The sequence below is a fragment of the Terrapene carolina genome, unplaced genomic scaffold, assembly GCF_002925995.2.
Source record: "Terrapene carolina triunguis isolate 2854851 unplaced genomic scaffold, T_m_triunguis-2.0 Scaffold88, whole genome shotgun sequence".
NCBI lineage: Eukaryota > Metazoa > Chordata > Testudines > Emydidae > Terrapene > Terrapene triunguis.
Window position 1 is genome coordinate 18,243,727 of NW_020664439.1, and position 9,433 is coordinate 18,253,159.

The following is a 9,433-nucleotide window of genomic DNA, read 5'->3' on the forward strand; positions in this document are numbered from 1 at the left end:
TAGCCACAAGAGGGTCTCTTGAAGTAAATGCAAGTTTCTCCATAATAAATTAAGTCACCTTTATTTATAACAGGTTTCAGAGTAGCAGCCGTGTTAGTCTGTATCCGCAAAAAGAACAGGAGTACTTGTGGCACCTTAGAGACTTCCACCTTTTCATGTTCTCTGTATGTATAAATATCTTCTGTCTGTGTGTTCCATTCTATGCATCCAAAGAAGTGAGCTGTAGCCCACGAAAGCTTATGCTGAAATAAATTTGTTAGTCTCTAAGGTGCCACAAGTACTCCTGTTCTTTATTTGTAACAGGCTGAAAGACCACAGCAATCCCATTCAACTACTACCTAGTGAGAGGTGTTAGTTTCATAGTCACAAATGTAAGGGCTATTTATTGCCCTTAATTGGCTGCCATCAGTTGCAGTTCTGATATGGACTGAAGTATGAATGAATATATATATGTGGCTCTTAATTTGAACATCTTTCAGAGCACTTAGTAAAAAATATCAGGTTTTGGCTGTGTATAGTCAGTACAGTAATTTAACAGGGCGATCAGTGATTTTAAGTCATTCTCTAGGTAGAATAAGTGAATGCTTTAACTTTTTGCTGCTTAAGCCGTGGGATCAAATCCTGTCTCCAAAAACAAATGACGTTAAGTTTTGTACCTAGCCTCATCTCCTTTGTCTTCGTCAGAAGATCAGTATACTTCTTGGCATTCTGTTAGAGAGTCCTGGGCTTGGAATATCCGTATTGAGGTGCATCACTGGTGGTGTGTGGGTTATTTTATGCAGTCCTTGGTGAAATAGACTGAAACTGCATATTGCTTTAATGCATTGCAATGTGCAAAATAGAATTCTGGCTCTAGCGAGTCTTTAGGTAGAATGGTGCTTTTCTGTAAACAAAATGAGTTACTGTAGGACAAATCCTGACACTAGCTACGCACAAGTCTGGAAGCCCCTGAAGGCAACAGAGCTGGTAAATACCATGCTTGGGAGCAGGAATCTGTTATGACTTCCTCTGCGCTCTCACAGTTTTGGGGTGAGCTAAAGCATGGAAACTGGTGGATATTCCTCCTCTGACCACTGCAGAACTCTCATGCCAAGCTTGGCTTACTTTAGCTTTGGTGGAGGGGGCCAAAATTTGGCCCTTTAAGATGGTTCCACTACCTTTTGTTTTCCATTTTGTGTTCTGCTTTTCATTTTATATTGTGAAAAATAAAATAGCCAGTAAAATATATATCCCTTATTTTCAAGTTATCAAGCTATATGAAAGTATTGAACTTTTTAAAATCAATACTGTGACAGTAATATGTAATTTAATGCTTTGCATATAGGTTCTGATCCTGTGAGAACTCTGCTTTTGAAACTCCCATTGATTTCAATAAGAAATGGATGATTGGAGTGCTTGCAGAATCAGGCCTATAGTTTTGTTTTGGCTCTCATGTTCTACCTTATGAAATCCCAGATTAAATTTTTCTGTGAATTAAGATGTTGGAACAAAGTGGTTACAAAGCAATTACATAATTTTATGGCTTAGACTCATGTAATCTACACAGTATCCTATCTGGGAATGCAATAAATTGAGCACAAAATTAATCTGGAAGTGAAGAGATTCTAAAATATGCAGTTACAATTGTGTGATGTGGGGGAGGGAACGGTGGGATTTTTGTGGTTGTCTCCTCAGTGTATATCAGTTTATGATGCATAATTAATATCTTAGAACTTTCAGAAATTTGTTTTCAGGACTAATATAATATTAAAGAAGCAAAGATTTTACAGTAGATATGGAAGATTTGTAATTTAAAAACCAGGTTGAAGGAGAAAAATCATTGAGGAATTTTACTTACAGGTAACCAGGTCCAGTAGTTATACCAAAAAGTCCCAGTTTCAGGTAGAAGAGGAGGACATAGAGAAGCTGGAAGTCAGGTATGTTTTTGAGATTATATATTTAATATCAATTTCTATTAAGTACATTAAAATCTTTATGCCATAACATTTCTTTATTTGGATATAATGTGACTGCAAAAAACTAGTGTTCAAGTTTACAAAGAAGATTCATCCAATTTCAGAAATAAAATCCTCAGAGTAAACTTGTTTGATTCTAAAAGTGAAATTGTAAACTATTGTGAGTATCTGAGAAAATTATTAATGTAATTAAAATGTTTATTCAAATTTCAGATAGCTTAGCTTATGGAAAGTTGTATTTTCCTTAATATTTATTCCCTGGCAAGTGTACAATATTTGTTTAATGTCAATGAAAACAAAATCCTTTTTTTTCCGAACCTAGATTCTTTACTTAGTACAGCAGAACCTCCATTTTTAGGAATGCCAATCTTATGTACAACCAGTTACACAAACCATTTTTCATGATGGGGGTGAGGGAATTACATAACAAAAGTGATGTCAATGGAGAACAAGTGGATATCTTCTCACGTTCTGATGCCTTCAACGCATTGAAAATTGCAGGGGTTTTTTGAAGGACAAAAAGAAAGCAATGCGATGTGCCATACTGCAACTGGTACACTGTACATACTGTAATTTTGAGATGTCCAATTTTATTAATTTTTTGATCTCTCCTCAGTCCCCGATTACTTCATAGAACAGTGGATTTTCTGTAGTGTATATACATTTGGAGCTAAACTCAGGATGCCCTGCACTGGGTTGTAAGCGGTACAAAGAGCCCCTCACTCTCAACATGCTTTTGCAGAAAGCAATCAGAATGCTGACCCTAGCACCAAGAATTCAAGAAAAGTGAGGTGTCTAGTCCACCCAGTGGCACTACAGGGCTCCAAGGGTATAGTAAGTTGTGTTGGGGGCCTGGACAGGAACTAGCCTCTCCTACGTGTCTGCTAGTATCTGGCAGCATGTTTGGTGGAACACATAATACCTTCCCCTAGCAGATATAAGAAGCACCTTACAGCATATTTCCCCTTTCTACTCCTGCATACTTTAAGATAGTTTGCCTGCCTTTGTACTGCACAAGCAGTGTTTCAGAGCACCTCACTTAGCCTCATAAGCTTTGCACATGCACACGTACATGCCCGACCTCAGAGAGGAATTGAGGGCACAACTTGAGAGTTAGTGATGATTTCATAGCTGGCACACAAAAAAAGAATTTAGTGTAAATTTTAATTCTCATTAAAGCACTAACTTCTCACTCATTTCTAAGTCTGTTCTTGCTTATGTGACCCATCAATTTGTACAGTGTGTAGGATTATAGATGAAAATGTATATAGAAAAGCAATTATGCCCCAACAACTCTAGTATTAATTTTTTTTTTTGTTCTTAACATATCTGCTGTCTAAAAGAAATGTCAGAGGTAAGAAGTAATAGAATCCAAGCCAGGTGCATGTCTTTGGAGTGATAGCTCTTTAGGTTTTGAACATTCAAGCCATTGTCTGAAAAAACAAGCGCATGTGTCAGTGTGGTATGGCAGTCTGTCCAAGTTTTACTTGCAGCAGTAAAATAGGTATATAAGTACACTGGTAAAAGTTCACTGCAAACACCTGAAAAGGAAATGCAGTAATTTCATTTTATATTTTTGTTCAAAATAGAAAACGCATCAACCAGTATCACTGTGTTTTACTGATGTAAAGTCTGTGATTTCTAACTTTCACTGTCTAAATTTGTTTCCATGGCTGCCTTTTGTGGGTTTAATAAGCCATTCGAGTGCCTCTTGATTTTACTAGATTGGTACGACAATTCTAATATTTCCTGTCTGCATGCATGCTGAATTAGTGATGCAAGGTGGTTGTTGATGATCTGAAATCTGCTGGTGGTTTTTATCCTTATAATTTGCAAGAAGATTAAAAAGAATGTTTTAACTTTCAGGATTGACCTATGGAACAATGGAAACCTGGTGCAAGATGTCTTCCTAGGAGAAATTAAGGTTCCAGTGAAAGTGTTAGGAAATGATTCCTTCCAAGCATGGTGAGAAATAAGGGACCAAAAGAAAACTTGATCCTATATCCGGGGTGGGCAAACATTTTTGGCCCAAGGGCCACATCTGGGAATAGAAATTGTATGGCGGGCCATGAATGCTCACAAAATTGGGATGGGGGTGAGAGCTCTGGTTGGGGGTGCGGGCTCCAGGGTGTGGCCAGAAATGATGAGTTCAGGGTGCGGGAGGGGGCTCTGGGCTGGGGCAGGGGAGTGAGGTGGGGGGAATGAGGGCTCCAGCTGCGGGTGCGGGCTCTGGGGCGTGGCTGGGGATGAGAGGTTTGGGGTGCAGGAGGGTGCTCTGGGCTGGGATCGAGGAGTTCAGAGGGTGGGAGGGGGATCAGGGCTGGGGCAGGGGGTTGGGGTGTGAGGAGAGGCTCAGGGGTGCAGGCTCTCGGCAGCGCTTACCTCAAGCAGCTCCCAGAAGCAGCAGCAGGTCCCTTCTCCGGCTCCTACGAGGAGGCGCGGCCAGGCAGCTCTGTATGCTGCACCGTCCTCAGGCACTGCCCCTGCAGCTCCCATTGGCTGCAGTTCCTGGCCAATGGGAGCTGCAGGGGTGGCGCTTGGGGCGGGGGCAGCGTGCAGAGCAGAGCACCCTGGTTTCCCCTACAGGAACCAGAAGGGGGCCATGCCGCTGCTTCTGGGATCCACGTGGTGTAGCCCCCGACCCTGCTCCCCGGCTGGAGCGCCAGAGCGGGGCCAGCCCCAGACTCCACTCCCCAGTGGGAGCTCAAGGGCCAGATTAAAATGGCTGGTTGGCCGGATTTGGCCTGCGGGCCATAGTTAGCCCACCCCGTCCTACATTGATTTCCTTAATGCAGAAAGTATGTTGTTCAAGTGCTTGCTCATGTCCATTCCAATGTAGGTGTGTGCACACCCCAAGCACAGTTGCCAGAATTTTTCCCCCTAGTGGTCTCCATCAGGTCGGCTCCAGTGCCCTCTGGTGCCGCATGCTCATACCACCAGTATAAAGGACCCTGCACCCCCTCAGTTCCTTCTTACCGCCCTTTACAACTTCTGGAACTACTCTCATTGCCTTGGGCTAACTTTCCAGTAGTTTTTCTGCTATTTTTCTTCTTTCCAGTGTGTATAGTTTGTTATAGTAGCAATAGGGTTTTTTTTATTATTATTATTATTATTATTATTATTATTATTATTTTTTTAATTAAGTTGTTGGACTCCTTTGCGCTTAGTGAGATTCATCCACTCCCCAGTGCTGAGGCATGCCTCAGTCACCCAGCTTCAAGCCCTATGGTTCCTGCGGCAAGTTGATGCCACTGAACAACCTGTACTCAAGCTGTCTCAAGTTCTTGGGGATATCTCATAGAAAGGACCACTACCAGATCTGGAAGGACTTCAAACCTCACACCAAAAAGGACCGGGAGGTGAAATTGAAAGTCTTTCTCGTGGAGGCAGCCTTGAAAGCCACTTCAGAACCACACTCAAACTCCACACCAAATACTTCAGTTTGCTGTGGAGCACTCCTCCCACTGGTCATGAGTCCCCACCCCCGATGCCCAAGAAGAAACATAAGAAGCAGCCGGAGAAGTGTCAATCCCCAGTGCCAAAGTCAAGCAGGAATGAGGACTGGAATAGAGTGAGATCCATGTCGGGTCACTCTTCAACCCCAGCACCACAACAGCCAATACCAGCAGTTCCAATACCTACATAGGCTCTACTGACTCCTGCATAGGTAGCATTGCCCTCAGGCAGACAGCATGCCAATCAGTTCAGAGTATTGTCAACTCTGGAGGTATTTTTGGCAGCCAGGAATGTACTTTCATTGCTGGTTCCTGCATCCCCAGCCATACAGGACTCTGTACTACCAGTACCGTTGAGTGCCAGAGAACCAGCCACCATCTGGTACCAGGACTGCCCTCTAGCAGGAAACCCCCACACAGTAGCCTCATCACAGGCTTCACCATGGCACTGGCACCAAGGGGTTCACCCCACCCTGGTCACCATGCTGGGACTTTTCGTCGGAGTCAAAAGTGGGATCCTACTGTTCCTGCCATTGCAGCTGCCCACATTACTCCCTGGGACATTCCTACTCCACCATGAGCCCCAAGCGCAGTGGTACCACCAAGCGCTTGGCCACTGGGTCCGTGGGGGCCAGCACTCTTGCAGTGGCCCTTTGGGAATCTTTGGGGGTTCCCCGAAGTTCAGGGTGCACTCTTGAGGTGCTCCTACTCAGTGGCCTCAGAGAGCAGAGCACCTGTGGTGCTTTGCCATGTGACGACTCTCTCTTTCCCCCGCCCCTTCCCCCCCTCCCCCAGATCCAGACTCTGGTACCAAGCCTCAAGAAGAAGCCCTACAGGTCTTGGTCAATACGAAGGAAGAGGTGGAAGCCCCTCAGCTGTTCCTGTCTTCTTCTTCCCCAGATGAGGCGGGCGTGTCCACTCTGCAAGATGATCACAAGGTCTACCAAGACTTATTAAAGCAAGTGTCCTCAAATCAAGGGGTGATCAAGGAGGCAACTCAGCCTATTGGACATTCTGTCGGCAGTGGGTCCTTTGATGGTGGCTCTACCACTTAACAAGGCTATCATGAATCCAGTTACGGTGGTGTGGCAGACCCCTGCTTCCCTCCCTCCCACGGCAAAGCGTATGGAGCAGAAGTACTTCATACCAGCCAGAGGTTACAAGTTTCTGTACTTACATCCTCTCCCAGGATCCTTGGTGGTAGCAGCTGCCAATGAGAGAGAGCGACAGGGACAATCGGGTACAATGTCTAAGGTAGTGGTCCCCAGCCTTTTTCATCTGGCGGGCGCCAGACGACAAGCCACCGTGGCCAGCAGACAAGCATTCGCCGAAATGCCGCCGAGAAGCGGCAATGTCAATAGGCGTCGGTGGCATTTCGGCGGATGCTTGTCCGCCGGCTAGTACACAGGCGCACATAGATGCCCCGGTGGGCGCCGCGTTGGGGACCACTGGTCTAAGGCAAAGGACTCAAAAAAGTTAGACCTGTTTGGCTGCAAGGACTAGAGCTTCACATAGCAAACCAGCAGGCTCTGCTGGGTCACTAGGACTTCAATATGTGTGAGGCTATGCAAAAATTTAAGGACTTGCTCCCTGAGGATACCAGACAGGAGTTCTCCTTGCTGATCGAGGAAGGGAAAACGATGGCAAAGGCCTTCTTACAAGCAGTCCTGGATCTGGCCAGTTCTGTGGCCAGATCTATGGTCACAGCAGTGATCATGTGGCAGAAGCTCATGGTTGCCATCATCTGGCTTTCCCCAGGAGGTACAACAGACCCTTCAAAATCTCCCCTTGGAAGGGTCCTCCCTCTTTTTGGTGCAAACTGATGCTAGGCTCCATGGGCTTAAGGAATCTAAGGCGACCTTGAAATCCCTGAGGCTGTGAACTCAAGCGGCATCTAGGAAGCTTTATAGGCCCCAACAGACTGGCCACTACTTTGTCCAGCCTCCAGACAGGTCTTTTAATAAGACTGGGACTTTTCAGCTTGGAAAAGAGACTAAGGGGAGATGATAGAGGTCTATAATATCATGACTGGTGTGGAGAAAGTAAATAAGGAAGTGTTGTTATTTACTCCTCACAACACAAGAACTAGGGTTCACCAAATGAAATTAATAGGCAGCTGTTTTAAAACAAAACAGTATTTTTTTTTTCCACACAATGCAAAGTCAATCTGTGGAACTCCTTGCCAGAGGATGTTGTGAAGGCCAAGACTATAACAGAGTTCAAAAAAGAACTAGATCATTCATGGAGGATAGATCCATCAATGGCTATTAGCCAGGATGGGCAGGGATTGTGTTCCTAGCTTCTGTTTGCCAGAAGCTGGGAATGGGCGACAAGATGGATCACTTGATGATTACCTGTTCTGTTCATTCACTCTGGAGCACCTGGCATTGGCCACTGTCAGAAAACCGGATACTGGGCTAGATGGACCTTTGGTCTGACCCAGTATGGCTCTTCTTATGTTCTCATGTTCTTATGACCAGCAGAGGATGAAGAACAGGGGGTTCAGGCATAGAGCTCCTCCACTGGCTTCCACAGTAGGGTCGATGCAGGCTGTCCCCAGACACTCAGGGAGCTCGAAACACTCTTTTTGACAAGATGCTCAAGGTTGACATCTCAGTCCCCACAGTATAGGATCCAATTATCCCTCTGTTTTTGAACTGCCTGTCCCACTTCTTCATTGCTTGGAGACCCACATTACTTCAGACTGTTGTCCCCAGTTTGCCAAGCGTTCCTGCCCCACATTACGAACAAAGTCATTTTGGTTCTTATGGACAACACAGCTGCCATGTTTCACATCAACAGGCAGGGAGGCGCTTGCTCTTTTTCCCTGGAACCTAAACCTTGTCTTATCAAAGCTCTTACAGGCCCCCCCGTTTGAGCTGCTGACAATGTGCTTGTTGGTTCACCTCTCCTGTAATGTGGCCTTCTTAGTGTCCATCACCTTGGCCAGAAGGGTTTCGGAAATCCATGTCCTCACATCGGAGCCCCCTTATACAATTGTCTTTAAGAATAAGGTGCAGCTGCATCCGCACCTGGCATTCCTCCTGAAAGTGGTTTTGCAATTCTACTGCAGTCAAACAATCTTCCTACCTGTGTTCCTCCCAAAGCTGCGTGCGAGTAGGGAGGAGCAACGTCTAAACTCCTTGGATGTTAGACATGCCCTGGCATTCTATATACAAAGAGCCAAGATGTTTTGCAGATCAACCCAGCTGTTCATAGCAATAGCAGAAAGGATGAAAGGCCTTCCCATCTCTGACCAGAGAATCTCGTCCTGGATTACATCATGCATTTGTGCATGTTAAGAACTGTCTGGCATTCCACTTCCAGATTACCTGGCCACTCATTCCACAAGATCACAGGCCTCCTCGGCCACTTTCCTAGCATAAATCCCTATTCAGGGCAGCAACTTGATCTTTGGTGCACACGTTCTCAACGTATTATGCCATCACCTAGCAGACCGGAGATAATGCTAACTTGAACTGCATAGTCTTGCTTGTTCTTGAATTCCGAGCCCACCTCCTATGCTACTGCTTGAGTCACCTACATTGTAATGGACTTGTACAAGCACTCGAAGAAGAAAAAAGCAGGTACTAACCTTTCTGTAACTGTTTTGTTCTTCAAGACGTGTTGCACATGTCCATTCCAAACCCCGCCCTCCTTCTCTTCTTATCAGAGTCTCTCGGTAAGAAGAAACTGAGGAGGCGCAGGGTCCTCTATACCGGTGCTGCATGTGGCACCAGAGGGCACTGGAGCTGACCCGACAGATGCCACTGGTGGGGAAAATTCCGACAACTGTGCTCGGGGTCACAAACCCCTATATTGGAACACGTGCAACACCTCTAAGAATACTTACAGAAAGGTTAGTAGCCGGTTTTTATAGTATGCGTTAGAATTCTTAGTCATGGTTCAAATAGCAAGAAAAACAATCTTACTGTAGTTCTTCTGAGATACAGTAATATAGCATATATGCCAGGTGCTAAATTTAAAATATTTTCTTCCAGGTGCTCCACTGATTAATAGCTT

General features: G+C 45.2%; 1 protein-coding gene across 4 annotated transcripts in view; it reads left to right on the plus strand.

Moving 5' to 3' along the window:
• RASA2 (RAS p21 protein activator 2) overlaps positions 1-9,433 on the plus strand; it is a 101,706-nt gene that overhangs the window by 59,756 nt on the left and 32,517 nt on the right. For all 4 annotated transcript variants that reach the window (XR_003369710.2, XM_024210966.3, XM_024210979.3 and 1 more), the window contains exons 8-9: positions 1,840-1,916; positions 3,822-3,920. Coding sequence is in view for 3 of the 4 variants with exons in the window: in XM_024210966.3 (XP_024066734.2) it covers positions 1,840-1,916; positions 3,822-3,920 (176 nt within the window). In the remaining variant the exon portion in view is untranslated. The remainder of the gene's footprint in view (positions 1-1,839; positions 1,917-3,821; positions 3,921-9,433) is intronic.